This window comes from Perca fluviatilis, chromosome 21, assembly GCF_010015445.1.
Source record: "Perca fluviatilis chromosome 21, GENO_Pfluv_1.0, whole genome shotgun sequence".
In the NCBI taxonomy this organism is placed as follows: domain Eukaryota; kingdom Metazoa; phylum Chordata; class Actinopteri; order Perciformes; family Percidae; genus Perca; species Perca fluviatilis.
In genome coordinates, this window is record NC_053132.1 from 5,263,602 (window position 1) to 5,286,243 (window position 22,642).

Below are 22,642 nucleotides of genomic sequence, written 5' to 3' on the forward strand. Positions count from 1 at the left end.
GCAGGAGGCGGAGCTGTCACAGTTAAACACTTTCACTTCCAGGGGCCTCGAGGGAAAAACAGGATGCATCAAATAACTGTAAAACTGCTCAGTTTGAATCATGAAGAACAACAAATAAATAAAAAATAAAATAAATCTGCATATGAGACTCTGCAATATCATCATGAACAAACATATACTTACATATACTTACCTGAACTTCAGACTTTGAGGATGATCCTTCCTGTTAACCTGTTTATATTTTGGGCATTGTGGAGCTTTTTGATTATCTTTGCCAGTGTTGGGGAAGTTACTTTTAAAAAGTAGTGTTTGCTCCTTACTCGTTACTTCTTAAAAAAAAAGTAATCTCTTACTTTACTTAGTTACCCCCTATGGAAAGTAACTTTTTACGTTACTCGTTACTTTTACGTTACTTTTATGTTGCTTGACTTTGGGCAGAACCCAATAGAACTACATCAAGTTCTACTATGGAGGACATAACAGGTATTTCATTTGTGCTCTTTATTATAAAAAATAGTATCAATAGGCTCCTTAGGAACAACATGATAACCTCAAAATGGGTCATATGTCTCAAACTAAATAATGCCTCATCTAAATCCAACAGAAAAAAGAATAACTTAAAAATGGCAGCCGAGCTAATGGCAGTTGACGGAAGTTTCTCGCCAGGACACAGTGTACGCCTTACACTCACATTCCTCCCCTTAGTTTGGACGAGTTTGAAGTAGTGGGAATACCACCATCCCTCAAAAGTTAGCGTTGGCTGCTTCTCGCTTGCCGTGATTGTTCTGCTACCAGCCTCTGTCACGTACCGTGTGGAGCTTGTAACTATTGCGCAAGCGCGCAGCTGAGAAGGCACTGTCAGGCTAGCGTTACTACTACTACTTTTTACCTGAAAAAAATAGTTACGTTACTACACACAACACTGCTCTTTACCGATATTTCCCTCGGGATAAATAAAGCTCTATCTTATGTTACTGAGTTTTTACTGAAATTTAGTCCGTGCATCCTGAATGAAGATCAGAGGAAATTCTCTAAAAAAAAATTTAAAAACACATGCATGTACATACAGTATACATATCATATTGATAGAGATATAGGATCAGAATACAAGAAATTAATTCTTATAAATATATATAATATATATAAATAAACAACAGGTTGACTCTAAGAAAATTTAACCGCAACTATTTTGACAAATAATCATTCCAGGTTCTCAAATATGAGAATTCACTACTTGTCTTAGTCTTGAATTATAGAAAATTTAATATTTTCAGTGTTTGGACTGATAAGTCAGACAAAAATAAGACATTTGATGGCATCGCCTGGTGCTCATCGTAATGGCCATTTTCCACAGATTTGTAATGTTTTATAGACCAAACAACTAATCAATAAATGGATAAATTGATGACTCATTTGAGGCCATTCACAGATGAGACAGTCACAACCATCATGTATAAGAGGGTCACCTTTATTGTCACAAAAACACAACAGGAACGTACAAAAGCAGCAACCTTTTTTGTTTTTTGGTTGATTTTTCTCACACGAAGCAGCAACTTTTACTTTCCATACACAAAGTTGCGCTGTGTTTTGCACGGTTTAGTTGGTCTTTAGCAGTTATACTGACTTTGTAGTAGATTATCATTCTTCTTCACGATTCACAAACAACACTTACCCCACACAGCAAGCATCACTCTCAGACTGGAGGAACAGTATGCAGTTGATATACAATATCATCCTTACATCTTTCTCAATACTTATAATAATCTTTTTTTCTTTATTCTGACAGTAAAAGGGGCTTTACTGAGCCACTTAACATATTACAAAAATCTATCTTACTGTACAATTTTTGTTTAACTCTATCATACACTCACAAGTATACACAGAATTATCGACAAGATAAGTTTACCTCTGTTGACCCAGCGTGCAGATTTCCAGGAATGTATACAGTATGCATGCCATTTGGGATTTTTTTTAATTCTTCCCATCTAAAAAAAAAAAACAATCTCCACATTTTGTAATATATCATTTTTGATTTATATACACTTTTGAACACCCACAAATGGTTTGAACAATCACACATTCATCAAGAAACCATCAATAGAGTTTAATCTGTGCAGTGTACGAACACCATTGGTTATAATAGAGGAAAACAGCTACAAAATGGGGCGTCCTATCACTCACTACGTTTACACGCACATAATATTCCAGTTTTTGCTCTTATTCCGAAAAAGACGATATTCCGACTAAGCTGTGAACGTGGCTAATGAAAGTGATTATTCAACTAATATTCCCGTTTACATGTAGTCGTGCAAAATAAGATTTTTTTTTTTTTTAAAGTTTACCAGCGGTAGTGGACTTGTTGAACAGTGGAACTGCACCCCTCTGACCCAGAAAGACGTTTCACATAGACTTTGCATGGCGAAAGAAACTTCTACATTTCAGCGGATATTTTTTTTTTTTTTTGGGTACATCAACTTACCAGCCCGAACACTTGTTTAAAACGTCATGTTTTAATGACAGGCTTGTTTAAATGTCATGTTTTACATTCACTAGTAGTCCACTAGTAATCCAGAGTTAGTAAACTAGGCATGATGAGCGTGCATGATGAACACGAGCAGACCCGCGGGACTGCGCCTGTAGCTGTAATAATGGATATAGCTAATGGCTGTAATTCACCATGTGTTCTATTAGCTAATACATCCATGGTATTATCTTATGAGATAATATGGGATGTATGGATGTATGTATGCTGTAAAGCCTGTAACGTGGATGTAACGTCATTAGCGTTTTCCCAAACTGCCGGGGCTATCGGCTAGAAGCTAACATCAGCGGTAGCTAGCATCGTGGATGTATTAAGAGAACTGTAACACTGTACACATATGCCTACATAACGTTACTACAGACGTAGCTAGATACCAGCTAGCGCTAGCTACTAAGGTTAGCCTGTAGTTTCGTGAACAGAGCTTCATCTCTTATCCACGTTACAGGCTTTACAGCATACATACATCCATACAGCCCTTGGATGTATCATCAGATAAGTGTTAAACCCTAAACCTACATCGGTTCTTAGGGACATATAAGATATTAGTTAACGTTAGCTACCTAACTAGCTCCATTATTTGGCTTGACCTGCATTCTGCTTTTTTAGCTTTTGCAGTTAACCACTAAACCAGGTCGTCGAGTGATAGTGACACTTATTTTAAAATTAATTATTTTAATTAAGGAAAATGTTTTTTGTAACTTTAATACAGTGTCACTATCGCTCGCCTGGATGAGGGATGAAGCCAAGAGAAAGCTCTGTTCACAAAACTGCAGGCTAATAGTAGCTAGCGCTAGCTATTAGCACGACATAATGATTACATCTCCTTGGTTCTCTAAATACATCCATCGTTTATTTAAATAAGCATGTAAACGATCAGGAACAATGAAAACACAATGTTTAATGTTAGTGGAAAAAAATTAAACGGTGAGTTCATGAGTTCGCCACGTATACCATGGATGTATAAAGAGAACGACGCACAGTACAGGCCAAAAGTTTGGACACACCTTCTCATTCAATGTGTTTCTTTATTTTCATGACTATTTACATTGTAGATTCTCACTGAAGGCATCAAAACTATGAATGAACACATATGGAATTATGTACTAAACAAAAAAGTGTGAAATAACTGAAAACATGTCTTATATTTTAGATTCTTCAAAGTAGCCACCCTTTGCTTTTTTTTGATAACTCTGCAAACCCTTGGTGTTCTCTCAATGAGCTTCATGAGGTAGTCACCTGAAATGGTTTTACCTTCACAGGTGTGCTTTGTCAGGGTTAATTAGTGGAATTATTTCCCTTATTAATAAAAAAGCAAAGGGTGGCTACTTTGAAGAATCTAAAATATAAGACATGTTTTCAGTTATTTCACACTTTTTTGTTAAGTACATAATTCCATATGTGCTCATTCATAGTTTTGATGCCTTCAGTGAGAATCTACAATGTAAATAGTCATGAAAATAAAAAGGAAACTCATTGAATGAGAAGGTGTGTCCAAACTTTTGGCCTGTACTGTATATACTCGTAAGAGACACAAGAGAGAAGCTCAAGAACGGACAGTGTTGCTACGACAACACAAACTGTTGCTAGTGTGCATGTCCATCGTAACGTCATGGGCCAGTCAACGCGGAAGATAGAGCTCCATGACTGGGGAAGATCCGGGTATTTTCGAGCTTTATGCGCTTTTGAGCAACTGTCATTGTAATGAACGGGGCTTCGAGCTGAACGCTGTATTCAGTTTAGAGCTGAAGATCTTTTCCCAAACCCGACGGGACCGGTCTTAATTTCTATCATTTTACTCCGAGCTTGGGCCGGGCTCGGGCTTGCGCTCCAGGTTGCGCGGTGATGTGTTTTCCGATTAGCGTGAAAATGGACGCTGAGGAGGTGAAACGGAGGCTGGCCTCTGGAGGACTTATTTTATTTCTTTGTTCCAACTTCCAAGTGGCCGATAGCCGACGTTAGTCATGAATAAATAAAGTTAAAGGTCCCATGGCATGAAAATTTCACTTTATGAGGTTTTTTAACACTAATATGAGTTCCCCCAGCCTGCCTATGGTCCCCCAGTGGCTAGAAATGGTGATAGGTGTAAACTGAGCCCAGGGTATCCTGCTCTGCCTTTGAGAAAATGAAAGCTCAGATGGACCAATCAGGAATCTTCTCCTTATGAGGTCATAAGGAGCAAGGTTACCTCCCCTTTCTCTGCTTTACCCGCCCAGAGAATTTGGCCCGCCCATGAGAGAGAGACATCATGGCTTTCAAACGAGAAAAGTGGCAGCTGGTCAAGGCCATATATATCTATATATGTCTATATAAAAGCCTCCAAAGAGCACCAAGTCATGGGACCTTTAACAAATGTATAAATGACTCATTGACAAAAGGCATAAGTGCTGTGTGCGTGCGCACATTTGAATAATGTCGGGCTGTAAACGTGTTCGGGCTTTAAAAAAGCTGTCAATCACTTGTCGGGCTTGGGCCGAATTCTGTCGGGCCTAACTTTTAAGGCCCGATTACAGCTCTGATCCTTTTCTCTTAATACATCCATGCATATTCAGAATGTATACATGTCCAAAGAATGCCTCTAAAACCCAAATAATACCGCAATATGCCACGTCTGAATCGGAAAATGCTATATCCGGAAAAAAGCCTTATTCGGAATATCCAACCGGAATATGCTGTTTACATGACCTGTATGAATATTGTCATATTCGGAATAATAGTGGAATATTGGTGTGCATGTAGACGTACAGAGTGAGGTGATCGCTTTAGAGGAAGGAGGATATGTGCTTTTTATAAATGTGGTGGTGCTGTTATAATACTGTTCCCTCCCACTGCTGTACTGGTCTTCTACAACAACGTGTGATCATGATTTGTTTCTAAGGGTTAGCAGGAAAAAAAAAATAAAACATCTTTAACACAGAAAAATAATAATTTACAGAATAAATGTGTTACATGCTTATGAATCCTTTTTCTTTCGAGTATAAAAATACAAAAAAAGCTTGATTATATAAAACATAGATGACACTTTTCTTTTTTACATGTTAATAAAGAAATTTCTTCAACAAAAAAAACTGAATGGTCTCATAATATACATACAATATATCTGTGAAGTGGTTCAGGTCATACTTTAACTGCGCTTTTTTTTTTCTTTCTATTTTCGTGCTAACTTGTCATGGTATTTGTGAGACTACTAATACATTCCATTAAATGTATTATGACTATATGGAGAAACATCCACTTGTAATTTATTAATATTTCCATCCAGTAAAATGTCAAACAGCACAGAGACTGAGAGTAGGATTATTCATCTCGTCATTTTAGACACAGTTCAAATATTTCACCCCAAAAACCTTTCAGCTCAACGCTTTACATCCAGGGTTGGATTTAATGTTTATAAGAAAATAATCTTAGACAATTAAAAATATTGTCTGTGTCCCAATTTCATGCTTCATACTAACTGTATACATTTTATACTAAGTGGTATTTGCTCTTAATAAGCAAAAAAATGTACTTTTCTATTTTGAAGAGAAGATTATTTGATATACTTGATATACTATACTTTCTTTTGTTTTTAAAAGATCTTACCGAGCCGTCTTGCCACCATCTGGAAACCAACTAATTTACACATGAAGATCACAACACGTTCTCTTTAACGTAACGGGCAGAGTTTTAAATAAAAGAAGCAAACATTTTGAAACCGAACTAGTTAAGTTTAGGCATCAAAAGTACTTTGTTAGGGTTAGTAAAACGTCTGGGATCGTAAAATGAGGATTGCGGTTGTTCACGTTGTTTTCATAAAAAGTGAAATTGTTGTGTAATTAATGAACACAGAGCTAGAGAGAGAAGTTCTTTCTCTCCTCCTCACAGCTAGCCAACCACAGCGCAGAGTCGGATGAACGTCGAATTGTCGGTTTTGGAAAGTGACAGAAATTTTCTAACGCAGATGCGTCCCGATTTGACTTCAGAAAGGTGCGAGGAGGTTTCTGAAGCTATTTGACTAACCGACAAAGCACGCTATCGTCAATGCAAGTTGCATTATGGGAAATGTAGGATCCGGCTTGTTTGGAGCTTGACCCACACTAGTTACCAAAGGTCTGAAGGCATCTGCTGCTCCAATACTAAAAGTTAACTTCATGACAGTCCAATACTAAAGTACCTCTATTTAAAAAAAAGAAAAAAAACTTTTAAATCATCATTAATTTTGTCACTTTTAAAGAGCGAACACACAGCAGACTTAAAATATTAGTGTGTAGTATGGAAGTGGGACACAGATATTGTGTTGGTTGTTAGATATGGTGGACGTTAGAAGAGAAATCCCCAAACTGCTTCATCCTGCAGGTCCAGAGCCAACCCAATCACCTCCAAATGTTTAACTCTTTATCTAACGAGAAGCAGAACAGCATGATGGGGGAGAAATTGGATCAGAAGAAGTTATTACTGGAGTGTTTTCAACCTGTCTGGCTCCCTAGTTTGATGACCTCTAGCTCATAAAGACAAATAGTTCAAATGACAAACTCTCACGCCTTCGAGGTCTGAACCAGAATGCTCCGAGTACTCGCTCCTCACGTTATTAGTCCGGCTGAGACCTGAGAAGCAGACAGAGAATGAAGAAAGCAAAGCAACAGAGAGAACGGAAAGAAAGAGAGACTGGCTCAGAGACCGAAATGATGCGAGAAAAAGCAGCGGAGGGAAAGGATCAGCGAAACTGATTGTGATTGGCCAGAAGCATGAGCAGCGTTTCTGCTGAAGCACGAGAAGAAGAGGAGAAAATCTCAGCACTGCCCCAAAAAAAAAAAGCAAGAGGAGAGGGAAGAGCAAAAAACAAAACAAAAAACAAGACGAGAAATTTTTGAATGGAAACAAGAAGCCGTGAAAGGGAGGGGGAAAGAAAAAAAGGGAAAAAAAAAAAAAATCAAAATTTACATACAGACAAATGTATTTCAAGTTTTTCTTAAATCTTACATGTGTGTCTAGCGAGATTTGCTGTGTGACGCTAAGCCCCCCCCCCCTGCACTACCACTACTCTACTCTTCCATCTCCTGATTGGCCAGCGGGGACGTGGGGTTTTGGTGCATCGGCGTGACAGCCCTCGTGCCTGTGGGTGGATGAGAGACGGGAGGAGAGTGTGTGGCTGTCGCTGAAACGATGCTGTGATCACAGTCGGCTGTCACAGCTCTGGGACTGAAAGTCTGTCCTCGTTCTTCTCCTCCGTGTGTGACGCAGCGAGGAGGGAGGGGACGGAGGGGTGACATATATTATTGCAAGAGAGGAGGACGGATGATTTTAACGTACAGGAGGAGACAGCAGAGAGAGGACGAGTCTGATAGGAGGAGAGGAAAGGAAACAAGGAAAGACTGGAAACGAAAAGCAAAGCGGGAGATTAAACAAGAAGAGGAGACAAGGAAAGGGGAGATAAGGATATGAAACATATGGGCGAGAGGATGGGAGAGAAAACAAGGAGAAATGGAGAGGAGAGGTTACAAGGAGAGGAAATAAGAAAAGGGAGATAAGGAAGGGGGAGAGGAGAATAGGAAACAAGTAGGTGAGAGGATAAGGAGATAAGGAGAGGAGAGGAAGCAATAAGAAGAGAGGAAAAAAAAAAAAAAAAAAAAAAAAAAAAAAAAAAAAGAAAAAAAAAAAAAAAAAAAAAAAGAGAAAAAAAAAAAAAAAAAAGAAAAAGAGGGGAAAAAAAAAAAAGGGGAGGAAGGGAGGGAGGGAAAAAAAGGGAAGAGAGAGAGGGAGGGAGAAGAGGGGGGAGAAGGGGAAAGAGAGGAGAGAGAAGAGAAAAAAAAAAGGGGAGGAAAAAAAAAAAAAAAAAAAAGAGAAAAAAAAAAAAGAAAGAGGAAAAAAAAAAGAAAAGAGAAAGAGAAAAAAAAAAAAAAAAAAAAAAAAAAAAAGAGAGGAGAAGAAAAAAAAAAAAAAAAGAAAAAAAAAAAAAAAAAAAAAAAAAAAAAAAAGAAAAAAAAAAAAAAAAAAAAAAAAAAAAAAAAAAAAAAAAAAAAAAAAAAAAAAAAAAAAAAAAAAGGGAGAAAGAAAAAAAAAAAAAAAAAAAAAAAAAAAAAAAAAAAAAAAAAAAAAAAAAAAAAAAAAAAAAAAAAAAAAAAAAAAAAAAAAAAAAAAAAAAAAAAAAAAAAAAAAGGAACAGGTAGTGCAGATGAGAGGAAAGGAAACAAAAAAGGAGACAAGGAGAGAAAAGAGGAAACAAAGAGGAGGGGAGTTGGAGGAAGAGGAAGCGAGAAGGAGAGGAAACAAAGAGGAGAAGAGAGATAAGGAAACAAAAAGGAGACAAGGAGATAAAAGAAAGAAGAGAAGAGAGGAAACAAAGGTAGGAGACAAGGAGAGAAAATGAAGAGATAAGCAGAGGTGAGAGGAGAGGAGTTAGAGGAAGAGGAAGCGAGAAGGAGAGGAAACAAAGAGGAGGGGAGTTGGAGGAAGAGGAAGCGAGAAGGAGAGGAAACAAAGAGGAGGGGAGTTGGAGGAAGAGGAAGCGAGAAGGAGGGGAAACAAAGAGGAGGGGAGTTGGAGGAAGAGGAAGCGAGAAGGAGAGGAAACAAAGAGGAGGGGAGTTGGAGGAAGAGGAAGCGAGAAGGAGAGGAAACAAAGAGGAGGGGAGTTGGAGGAAGAGGAAGCGAGAAGGAGGGGAGTGAGTTTCTCTGACAGCCGCTCTTTATTAGCCAAGCCTCCTGGGTGTGGGTGAGAAAACATTTCCTTCCATCTGACCTGATCTTTCTTTTAACATCTCGGCAGCAGCAGCACGAGTCTCCGAGGCGCCGTTACGTGCCGGATAAATAAACCGACTCGAAAAACGAGCAGCGTCCGTTAGTCCGTCCCCTGGTCCTCCTCTGGTGCCAGAGCTAATGAACGCATCAGCACATTAGCGAGTTCCCCTCCGATTACAGGTCTGTTTGTCCATCCAAATGTTCAGCGAGGCCAACGAGGTACGTTCAGGACGATTAACGACAGACCGTTTACCGCACCGGTGGGGATGTACGGTACGTCTGAAGAGCGCCAGGTACGTCAGGACGCTGCACGCAGTGGATCGGATCTAGTGTGTCCTCGAAAGGGTAGAAACGAGAGGAAAAACCCTTCGGGAACACTTCAGGATGAAGGATGCAGCTTGTTTTTGTGGCTTTGGTCATCATTTCTATCAGTTGTCATGACGCTGTAGTCACTTACTGTACAACACCATCCAGCAGGCAGTGTTCTCCCCAGGTTTAGACTTAGGTGCACGTATTTGTTTACAGGTCCTCCCCTCAAGAAAATGTTAAGTTTTTCAATAAAAGATATGCAATTTCACACCATTTTAAACCATTATTATTACCATACCAGTGTCTAAATCGTTGGACAAGCTAGAGCAGATAATAAATAAATAGCGCGTTTTAAAAAGTTTAACGACAAATCATGTTAAAGACAACCACAGCGAGTACGGTGGGGGATGTTAAAATATAAAAATAATATGTTAAAGTGCTCATATTATGCTTTTTGGCTTTTTCCCCTTTCCCTTATTGTGTTATATATCTTTTTGTGCATGTTATAATTGAAAAAGACCAAAGTCCCCCCCAAAGGGACTTACCATCTCCAACAGAAAACCCTGTTCACCAACTGATCCAAACAGCTCTATTGTAGTCCAGCCTTTACTTCAGAGACAAACGTTATAATGCTCGCCTAGCTGCTAGCGTAGTACGCCCTCATACTCTGCTTCTGACTGGCTAGTAGTCCTTACCTAGGTACTGTCAGGGCACGCCCTCATACTCTGCTTCTGACTGGCTAGTAGTCCCTACCTAGGTACTGTCAGGGCCCTCATACTCTGCTTCTGACTGGCTAGTAGTCCTTACCTAGGTACTGTCAGGGCACGCCCTCATACTCTGCTTCTGACTGGCTAGTAGTCCTTACCTAGGTACTGTCAGGGCACCCTCATACTCTGCTTCTGACTGGCTAGTAGTCCTTACCTAGGTACTGTCAGGGCACGCCTCATACTCTGCTTCTGACTGGCTAGTAGTCTTACCTAGGTACTGTCAGGGCACGCCCTCATACTCTGCTTCTGACTGGCTAGTAGTCCTTACCTAGGTACTGTCAGGGCACGCCTCATACTCTGCTTCTGACTGGCTAGTAGTCCTTACCTAGCTACTGCACATGTGCGACTCCCAACAAAGATGGAACAGAAGTGCGATGCCTCACTCTGTAGCTAAAACAGAGAGCTCAACACACAGGGTGAAAAGACGAGCTGCAGCAATGTGCAGTTCGACAAAAATATGGTGTTTTTAAAAATTAAACCCTGTAAATCTATTCTGGTACAACCTCTAAATACAATTATTACCGTGAAAATGAGCAAAATATGAGCACTTTAACAACCTGTCTGATTGTTTTCCTGCTCGTTTCTTGACCCGTCCGGCTTCTCAATAACACATTTATAATATCATTACTGATGGAAGTGATTGCCAAAACTACAAACATAAGACCCGAGTTAAAGTGGATTATGCTTTAACGTATAAAATCCAAAGGGCAGTAATGCCTCTGTGAAAGGGACGAGATCAAAGAGTCGTCCCAGTTTTTGGCTAACGGATGAAGATGGATTCTTGCAGACTGGGGAGAAGGATAAACACCCGACCATAATGCCTGGAGAAAAGGCTGGCTGAATAAAAACACGCTAAAAAAACATTCCACGTCCTCTGAAAGCTCATATTGTCTAACTGTGTTAGAACAGCGTGTACAAGAGAGGAAGAATCCAAGCTTGACAACGGCTTAAAGTTCAACAATAAAAGAAAACGTTTCGTGGTGACAAGGTGCTGCTTGGTGCCTCGGGGGGACACGGGTACATCTGTGACTCTCTCAGCGCTCTCAGGAACAAAAGAACGAGCCGACAGGTGCACCACCCAGACTCCAACGGAGATTATAAAGTGCACCGCCTTTTTTTTACTGCAGCACAACTCTTCCAACAAACTCTGTGCCAAAAAATAAATGCACACACGGGTCGGCAAAAGATAGAATATGGCGTATTTTGCTCAGATTGTTTCGGCAGCTCTTCGTGCATGCTGTAATCTAATAGCCTCCGGTCAACAAACATCTCATAATCTAAATGCATTCGTTTGCCTGAGGCAAGTGAACACAGTGCACCACTTTCTGCTGATTTTCAAACAGGCATCTTGTGATGTTTACTGCATTCTAAATCCTCAAAAAAAAGAAAAGGCTGAGGAAAGATTAAAAAATAAAGTAACGTTAAAGTGACGACAGTAAATTCTTGTTAATGAAAAAAACCTTTGTTGTCCCCCGCGTAGGGAAGCACCGATACGATACGGATATCGGGCCGATACCGACTCAAATAGTTGGATCGAGTATGGTGCCGATCTATTCAATACAATTCTATGTTAATATACTAAATACATTATATACTGGATTATATCCTCTTTCTTTTTTAAGTTTGTTGCTGCTTTTAAAAGGTTTACACTTCTGTATTTCCTGTTCATTTTGAAGATTCTTTTACCAGGTTGCTGGTGCACGCTTTATTATTATTTTTTTTCCATAAATAACAATTCAGTAATTTTACATCAGTGCATTTATTTGTTACATTTTGTTTTACAATGTTTACGTCCAGCCTGATGTTGCCTCATACATAAAAGAATGATCCCAGTTTCTGGTTTCTTTCACACAGTGAGGCATTCAGCGGGATCGGATCGCTACTAGGTATCGGCCAATACCAAAGCCTAGGTTTTGGTATCAGAAAAAAAAAAAAAATCTATATATATATATATATATATATATATATATATATGGATCGGTGCCTCCCTACCCTCATGTGTACAACTGTTTTACAGTAGCATGATTCTTTACTTTTTCTATTCTACATGAGGCTATTTTGTTCCACAAACCACAACACTGCATGCTCAGCTGAGAGTGACAGATGCATTTATAATCTACTGATAAAGAACCAAATCATCACTCCCATTGTATGTAGACTTTTGAATCTTGCACTGGGTTGAGGATGTTTCTGTCCAATATTAACACAATGTTTGAAGACATTATCTCGAGCCATGAGCCCACTCCTGACTATGTAAATATGAATATATGCACACAAAAACCCCACATGATTTGACCGTTTGCTTTCAGGCTGTTTGGGTGATACATTTTTAAAAAGCAATAAGGGAAATGAGGCGCACAAATTTAGATATTCAGACCAGCACGAGACACAAGCGGCCCCGAATACTAATCCTCGAGGTCTGTGTGTGGAGGGAAGGGAAACGCTCGCCCAGATGGCATCGCCGTGTCAAGCGGAGGTCAGCAGTGTTAGCCGTGTGCTAATTGCTGTCACGGCCAATAGAAGTCAAAGACACCGTCCTTTCCGGCAATTCATAACCTGATACATGCAAGGTAAAGTCTCTAATAATGTCTGGGCTCCTGCGGGTGAGCTGCTTCCAGAGAGTGTTTGTAAAGGACGGACTCTAAATAAACTTCTAAACGAGCTACTGCATGTTTAATGTGGTGAAATCATGAATTAATCAGAATGGATTTCCTGAAACTGCCCCGAATGCAGATGGTTCTGGGAGAATATATGGATTGGTGTGAGCGGTTAAGGCTCTCCCCGGGTGAGACTGACTGGCTGTTATCATTTTTCTATTTCCGAGTATTTCGTGAAAGCTGGTTTCTGTAAGAGGAGCGTGGCCGAGGATGGGTCAGGGCCGCTCCACTCAGTGGGTCAGGGGCAGCTTGGAGCGTCTGCAGGAGCAGATAAGACGAGTGGAGCTTCACATCTAAAAAGCCAAGTACTCAGTTGAACCTCCTGTTCTCTCTCTCTCTCTCTCTCTCTCTCACACACACACACTCTCACACACACACACACACACACACACACACTCTCACACACACACACACACACACACACACACACACACACACACACACACACACACAAGTGTCTCTCTGGTGTGGACGTGTTGAGCACATACAGTACTCAGCTCTGATTGGGTTTATTTCTACTATTTCCACATTTTTCTTTTCCTGAGATGTGTTCTTATGCAACATTTTCTTATGTCCTTTCCCAGTGGCTTGTCACCTTGATATTATACTGAACGGAGAAGCTGTTGACAGTTTTTACTCTTACTAAGTTGAGGTGAAGAAGTTAGTTTGCGGGAAGGTGAACCTTTCTCAACTTCCTCCTGTCGCTTCTGGGCGACTTTGCCTTGCCTCGTCTTTAAGTCGAGATCCAGGATGTTGTTACGAGATTCAATTCATAATGAATGTCATCCTGTTGCACCTCCAGTGTTTGAGTCTGTATGTGTGGACGAGGGGTTGGAAGCATAGAAGTGCCATAATCATTTTTATAAGAAAATAAAAGCCTAACTGTGAAATCGAACCACCACTGAAGACTTCATATTTGCCTTTCTGTCTGAAATGATTAATTACAGAAGGTCATTTCAAGTTTCGCAATCTCAAAAACCTTTCTGATGTTCTTTTTCTTTTGTGGGTTGCATGCCTGACAGAATAATACCTCAGGCTCGACCGTTTATCCTATCCTACTTTGCATGTAATTGCGCCATGCAAAAATTTGCTTCACGTTTGGTGTGAACACACCTTAAAATACCTAAATACATAAAATCGTCTTTTTGCAATTACAAAGCAAAAAATGACATATTTGAAATTTCAAAGAGGTATATTTAAACAAAAATGTTGATGATTTTCCAAATAAAACATTTCAATGTTATAAATTCAGTGGTATTCATTTCATAATTAGGTATATCAACAGTTGCTTTTATGCTTCCGTTGAGTGTCTTCCTTTATAGTTTATAATTCTCGACTTCTCTTTTACTTTCTATAAATATGTTTATTAAACTGAAAAGCTCCTCCACAAAAACCACCTTTTCAGGTGACATTGCACCTTTGTGCTTCACCCTTGTCATCTTGCATAATAAGTCGTAGCATTAAAGTTTTTTAAAAGGCAATTCTGAGTAAACTAGCTTAATGGATTGGCCTCTTGGCTGTTCCAACACTGGTCAGCCACACCAACGCACTTAAACACTGTGCAAATGCTGCAGCGCTGCCGCTAACCTGGAGATATATAGGATGGGTGATACAAAGAGAGCAGCGTGTGGTCGTCACTGGATAAATAGAGTGAGAGATGAGGATTCAATGAGAGACTACATGGATGGATGAGGGCAAAATATCATCACTTTGAGATATGAAATCATTCCGTGGCAGATTATGTCGCACAATGGAATGAAAAGGATGTATATGAATAGATCTGACTATTATAATAAAGCTAGTTTAATCAGTCACAAGCACCACCAACACCTTCCTCAGGAAATCAAAACATCGACATACTCGTACGACAAAAACTTGATCTCTAAGCAAGCTAGGTTAGATCCAGTAACTCAAATGTCAAAAACGCACATCAAGAACTGGTCAAAATCAAGGTTTCTGCAGAGCGCTCCCCCTCTGGTGTTTGTGTAATCTCATATTGTCTGCTGGCGGGGCCACAAGTTCCTCTGAAGTGACCGCAGACGGAGCATCACAGGTGGAGGTTTTAGAAGTGGAATACCTGCTGCTGGCCCTGGACTTTGGGGAAATCCTCTTTCTGCTTGCGGCTTCTGGGCCTCTCTAGGCTGCCTTGTTGAAGGTGTTTGAGCCTGGCTGCGACGGTGGGGCCCTTCGTCGGCCCCGGAGAGTTGGTGCTGTTCTGTGGGAGCCAAGAGAGAGAGCGGGTAATCATTTCATTTGACTTATTTAACAATGACAGAAACCAGAAGCCATTCTCCCCTTCATTGCAAACAATGAGGACGTTATAATATCTGGAATACCAAGAAATGTATTCCCCACCTTGTTCCTAGGGGTGGGAATCACCAGAGGCCTCACAATACGATATCATCACAATACCTATGTCACGATACGATATTATAGCGATTTTAAACATATTGCAATATTCTGCGATATATTGCAATGTGTTACCTTTTTTCCAACTTCAAATTTTTCCCAATTTCAAATGATGTCCCCAAAGGAAAACTTTGTCAACATCGGTTTTATCTAAAAAGATACATTTCTCTGTCTGTTCATCTCACTTCAATTGTATTGCTGCAAAATGGGATTGTCAAGCAGACAAACTGACCAACACATATGTCATAAAAGATCGATACTTGGCATCTGTGTATCGATACAGTATTGCTACGAAAAATATCGCGATACTATGCTGTATCGATTTTTTCCCCCAACCCTACTTTTTCCCATCGCTTTGTTGAGGTTTCTTTTGTAAAATGTATTCAAATTGTTACATATAAAAATTGGATTAACATCCATAACAGCACCATAGAAACAGGTTTGCAAAGATGTGTGTTGTTTGTAGTTAATTTGCTCCCGAAACGTGATGTTTTCTCCTCAAGCGGAGCCACACTGTCGGCTCTGTTGTTACTGTATGGTTCTTTGCCTGTGCTTTGACCTGTTAGAATTTAGCTCTGAATTTTTACATTTTATTTATTTACTTTCAGTAAAGAAAGACGGTCCCAGTTTTGCATCTGAACCTTTAAAAAATGTTATTTCCCATCTCTCTCTCAGTTGTCTACGGTTTACTCTGTAATAAAGGCATGAAATGCCCGGTTAACAACCAACCAATAATCAAAAACAATTACTGCACGCACACAGAAGAGGAAAATGCTCTACCCCGGGAAATATGACCAATATCAAAAAGAGACTTTTTTTATACAGTACGTTAATCACTGTTGGCAAAAAACTTTAAACATAACTCCCTTGCCGCCAGTGAATAATACAGGATCTTAATTTAAAACACTTGCATGAGAGAAAATAGATACTAATAGAACATTTCTGTGTGCAGCTCTGAACCTGAAACCCCCTCCCTCACCTCCCCTCCCCCTCACTGTCCTTCATTTTGACAGCTACCTGCTTTTGCGCTGTTGCGACCGATAATTCCAACAAAAGCAAGACCTCTTTACTCGGCTAAATGTGTCACCGGAGCTGTCAAGAAGAGCTCTCACTGCTCACAGTCTGCACGGCAAGAAAAACTAAATACATCATCTGCTTCATCCAATCCATGACTCACCAGCTAAACATCACACCGTCAATTAGGAGGTTGTATGTTTACTCTGCTGAGGCTCCAGTTAACGGAGACGGTCAAACAAAAACTCCCTTTCACAAACATATTATGTGCCGAGGAACAGGAAGCAGAGAGTCAGCAGAGGAAGTGTTAACAAGGTCAGAAAGAGAAGTTCAGGAGAGCATCTACAACTGAAACCACGCTGTATGTTCCCTGATTTATAACATAATGTGATGAGATGTATTCATATGTTTTTTATTTCCTCTGCTATTGAAAAAGTTCCCCTAAATACTTTTTTACTCAGCCTACATTGGGCGCACACTCTTACTGGGTGAGCTAGAGGTCGCCCCTAAATATGATACATCCAACATTTCTTCTTTTGGTTATGTATACGTGCTTACAGAAGCTACATGTTCTACTTTTTGTTTTTGCGGTCTTGTGTTGTATTAACCAAATAATTGGCATGATGTGCCGATTTTTCTATATACCGTGTTGAACCACAGTGATGGTAACAATACCGCCAACTAGGGTTTAATCCCGGGAAACAGGGTTCCCTGGATTACACATCCAAACTATTTCCTGAGAAATGAAATAACAGGAAAAAATAGTTCTAGGCATAAACCAAATAGGCTGATACGTACAAAATTACACGTGTCACTACAGAAATGCATACGTCCTTTACGAACTGCCGCAGTCAGCTCCGGCATCCGCATCGGCTCCGTAGGTTTATGCACATTTCTTCCTGTTGCAGTTAGTTGAAATATGACCAATGCGTTTTGACTCTAGGTGAAGTTACACCTTAAAAACAGGTACACTTTCCAGGATTCCTGGGATATCGTGCTTCCGCTCCCGGGGCAGAAAATGTCAAATTTTCGGAACACACATTAATCCCTACCGGCAACATACTGTGAACACAGCACAGCACTCCTGTTTTTATTAGCCCTTTTATTTTTACTGGACAAAGTGAAACACAGCATCCAGAGCAAGTCCAGAAAGCTAGGCTCCTCGTCTGTCTCGCTCTAGCTTTGTAAAGAGTTTTTTATTTTCACTTGGACTTCTACATTGATTTGAGATGTTGACACTTTGCATATTAGTAGTTATGTAAAAGCTGGAGTAAAGTAAAAGCTGGAGTAAAGTAGAGAATAAAAAAGGGAAAAGGACTGCAACGGGACAGTGAGTAGGAGCACAGTCCACAGGTGTGGCAGCTTGAGAGGGCTGTTTTTTTTTTTTATTTACCTTTCTGCCAAGGGACCCCAAGATGCAGGGAGGGGTGGGGGCGGCCTTTGGTTGGGTGCTGTGCGGTTTATTACAATCTTTTACAGGCGTTCTCTGAAATACCTTTGATCCGTGGTGGTTGTATGAGAGAGTGTGGCACAGACATGTTATCACACCAACAATCAGCGGCACAAATCAGTAATGTGATCAAAATAACTAATGAATCAAATAGGGATGCACGATGATATCGGCACGACATCGGTATCGGCCGATAAAAGCTTAAAATGGTCATCATCGGCATCGGCAGATATGAATATTTCTGCCGATGAGCCATGCCGATAGGGTGTCTTGTTTACTATGCGCACATGACGACCATGAACGTAGCATGAGCGCCAGCAACTTAAACTTCCAACATGTCGGCTGTGTGGAGGTATTTCGAATGTAAAACAGATAACAAACTTGCTATATGCAGTACTTGTAAAGCACAAGTGATGCGAGGAGGCGTGTTCCACACTACAAATATGATTACGCATCTCAAGAGCCGTCATCCTGAGCAGCACAGAGACTTTAAAAAGTAAGAAGAAAAAACGCCGGCAAAAACCCATCAGCAGCCTCTACTAACCCATCAGCAGCCTCTACTAACCCATCAGCAGCCTCTACTAACCCATCAGCAGCCTCTACTTCAGTCCTCTGACAAAGCTAGAAAATACAGCAGCGACCACCCAAAGGTAAAAGTTGAATTTTGAATGTATTGCTCTTGATAACCAGCCGTTGAGCGTGGTGGAGCCGCGGTATGCTATGCCCAGGCTATGCCTCGCCGGCGCTACTTTTCTGATGTGCCGTTATCTGAACTCCAGAGTGTTGTCGCCAGTCACATTGAAAAGCTCCTCGCGGCGCTAGTCACATTAGCTTTACCACGGACAGCGGCCATTTGGACATCAAGCGTGAGTCCTGTTAGCATGTTGAGCCTCACTGCCCAGTGGATAGACGAAGACTTCACCCTTAAAAAAGCTGTCCGACCTACACTCACAGGAATGCTCCGGTTCTCACACAGCAGCTGCAATTGCATCTGCATTTGATAATACGTTTGTGAAATGGAAAATAGAAAGAACGAGTGCATGTCGTGCTACGTGTTGACGGTGAACGGCTGTTTAGCGGTGCCTCTGATGTAAGGCATTTGGCAGACCTGTTCAAGTAGGAGATGAGTTACATTTTTTATTTGAAAATTTATTTTTATTTATTTTACTCCTAAGGACTGAAGTTTGAAGTCTGAACTTAAAAATAAAATGTGGCACTGGCATATAATTTATTCTCCTCCAAGTTAAATAATTTAACTATTTTTCAGGGGTGAATAAAATGATACATTTATGGTAGAATCAAATGTTGTTGGTCTTGTGTATTGCCTTATCTACAACACATGACTGTAATAAGGTAAAGGTAGTACAGGAGAGATACTTGGATTTCTCTTCAGTAAAATTAAAGTGAGCAGTATATCAGGGGAAAAATGTGTATATACATCTGTATCGGTATCGGCCAAAATGAGTTTGAAAATATCGGCATATCGAATATCGGCCAAAATCCAATATCGTGCATCCCTAGAATCAAATGATGTACCTCAAGCTCAGCGATAATCTTCTCTTCGTCATCGTCGTCGTCTCGAATGGCCGACGCTGCGATCACAGGCGGGGTCGAGGCAGGCCGAGGGGTGTCACTGGGGGTCCGCCTCAGCTTCACCAGAGTTTTAGCCATGTCGCCATCCTCCTCCATCTTAGAAGACAAAGGCAGACGTTAAAAACTGTCACAGCATCGTTCTAATTAATCTATTGTTTTAAAGGAACACGCCGACTTATTGGGACTTTAGCTTATTCACCGTAACCCCCAGAGTAAGACGAGTCCATACATACCCTTCTCATCTCCTTGCGTGCTGTAAAGCTGTCTGACGGCTCCAGCAGCATCAGCCCATAACAGAACAGGCAGGTGAATGGTTCCAGTAATCCTACTGCTCACAATAAGTGACAAAATAACGCCAACATGTTCCTGTTTGTTTACGGTTAGAAGATGGCTGTGTCTCATGTTACGTTGTTTTTTGTACACGCTGTGACTCTACAAATCACAACATGTAAATAGGAACATGTTGGCGTTATTTTGTCACTTTTGTCACAATTCGGAGCAGTAGGCTAGTTGGAACCAGTTACCTGCAGGATCTGTGCTAGGCTAAGCTAATGCTGGAGCCGTCAGACAGCCTTACAGCACGCACGGAGATGAGAAGGGTATGTATGGACTTGTCTTACTCTGGGGGTTACGGTGAATAAGCTAAATTCCCAATAAGTCGGCGTGTTCCTTTAAGTATCTCAGAGGCCTCATTGGTGACTGTTCTTAAAATCTGGTCTTCACACACACAATAGTCCTGCATTGCCAGAACTTCCTCCACAGCGCTGCGGAGGAAGGTCTGGCTAGTCCACACAGCATTCAGGAATGGGAGAGAAACATGCTCTGGTTTATTGCCATTTCTTTAAACCAATCACAATCGTCTTGGGCGGTGCAAAGCGCCGGAACTTGGTTTAAAGGAACTTGTTTTGATGGAAGTAGTTTTAGTCGTGCAACAGAAAGGCTCTTGGCTCTTGCCTTGCTCAAGAGCACCTTGGCAGTGCCCAGGAGGTGAAGTGGCACCTCTCCAGCTACCAGTCCACACTCCGTACTTCGTTCCATAAGGGGCCTTGAACCACCGACCCTCCGGTTCCCAACCCAACTCCCTAGGGACTGATGACTTATGAAGGGTGTTGTTTGTTGTTCTGACGCCGTGGTAACACGCAGATAGGGGAAAGGGAAGATTATTCTGTCTGAAATCGGCGGCCGAGTGCAGGCTTATATACATCCTGTGGGAGTCGGACTAGTTGCAGCCCTAATGTCGACACAAGCGTGTTGTTAAAAGTAACTTCCATTGTGATACGAGCTCTGCTCAAGGACCTCAGAAACAGCTGACAGCCCATCGTAGAGTTTTTATGTACTTCTCGGTGTATCTAGTTTATCAAGAATGGTTCTGCAGCACAGAAAATGTAATCAGTGCAGTCCTGTGGGTGTGCTGACAGCCAAGGTCACAGGACAATAGACTGACTTGTTGTAGAGAGCTTAGTGCAAACACTGATGTGATGCAGATAGTTTGTTTGTTCTGAACACTGACAGGGTATCAATAACCCCAAATATCGACACACGGATCCACTCAAAAACTGAATGGAAAAACCCTCAGCATTGATTTTGAGTGACCCTGAATTGTCTTTAACAGAATACTTCTAGCAAAATGGCACCTATTATAAAGCAAAAGCACATTCAACAGGCTTCAAACAGAACTTAAGCGTGAATTTAAGAATGATTCACTTGACATTGTTCAATCAGAAAGGGCCAAGGTCCCTGGCAAACGATTTTTTTAACACCTTGTTGAATGAACGCCTTCAAGGATTCAAACTGCAGATAAAAGTGAATTCTACACAGCAGGTTTCTCCACAGGGAGAGATCAGGGAGATCAGGGAGGCTTTAGAGCAGCAGAAGCTTGTTCTTCCCTGAAAACCAAAACCTCTAACTGCCCCCAGCCAACAGGAATCTCACTCTGTTAAACAAGTCAGAGCAGGTTTCTTAATGTGGGCAGAATCCTACAGGTTTCCTAAACCCTACATATGAGACAACGGATATTGTATTTCAAGGTGAAGCTGCATATCTTAAAACACCTCGAGGCTCCCCTGACTAAAAGTACTCAGGGCTCAAATCATAATTTATTTCAGATTTTATTATCAGATGTCGCAGGATGGTCTGCATGAGATTTAGACCGATTCTCTCAGCATTAACAAAACACTGAATCTTTCAAACAACCGCAGCACTATTGATGTGTTTCACCTGCAAAATGTCACTAAAATTAGATGCATTAAATTCAAAGCAGCTCTGCCCTCAGTGACACTCACCGTCACATCATTAATTGAAGCTGCCGGCTGTTGCGTGTTTATTTAGCGGCGCTGCAGTTCACTCGTTCAAAAGGTACAAACCTGGTCAATGTTTTAAAGGTTTACTATGAGTCCCTGCATGGTTTCAGCACGATTTCATTTTTGTCTCAAATCGTAGGCATCTCTCCTTGATCCTCTAGCTGCCTGCCCCCCTGAATACACCGTGAAAAAGCCCGGTCTCGGGAGACAACACAGGGGTCGTAAAAGTCAAACAAACACCAGGGGCACAGGCTGTGCACCAAAATACAACAAACCAGCTATCCAGCAGCTACTCTCAGATACAACTCATGCTACTCAATCAACTCTGTTCACTGTCCCCTGTATATTGTAACTGCTCCTCAGATCTCTGCAGGATAAATCCAGACAGCTGGCTAGACTATCTGTCCAATCTCAGTTTTCTGTTGTACAACTAAAACTACTTTTGAACGTACACATGTTCCACCAAAACAAGTTCCTTCCCGAGGCTGTTTTGCAGAGGCACCATGGCTGCATCCGGTGCTTAACACCGCTCATGACGAGTGTGATTAGTTTAAAAAAAATGCCAATAAACCAGAGCACGTTTTTCTCCCATCCCAGAATGCTGTGTGGACTAGAGTAAGGTCTGGACTGGAGTAAGGTCTGCCAATGCGAGACTAGGCATCTTTAAAACGCTCCTGAATAGTATCTCACCTTCATATTCTTGGCGGTGACGATGACCTCTCCGGTGCGGTTGGTGGTGAGGCCGTGTGCCGACGGGAAGCTTCTTCGAGGTGGCGGTGGAGGCGGAGACTTGGAGGGCTTCTCTGTGCGATACCTCGTCACGCTGAGATCCACTGTAAACAGAGGACAACGACTTAAAAACACGAATAAATCGCCTGTAAAAGTCCA

General features: G+C 41.0%; 1 protein-coding gene across 1 annotated transcript in view; it reads right to left on the reverse strand.

Moving 5' to 3' along the window:
* Positions 1-10,801: 10,801 nt before the first annotated feature.
* The window catches only part of LOC120551489 (SRC kinase signaling inhibitor 1-like), a 157,551-nt gene continuing 145,710 nt past the window's right edge, over positions 10,802-22,642 (reverse strand). The window contains 4 exon segments of the mRNA XM_039788955.1: positions 10,802-15,203; positions 17,805-17,906; positions 19,398-19,550; positions 22,445-22,587. Coding sequence (XP_039644889.1) covers positions 15,051-15,203; positions 17,805-17,906; positions 19,398-19,550; positions 22,445-22,587 — 551 coding nt within the window. The 3' untranslated portion in view covers positions 10,802-15,050.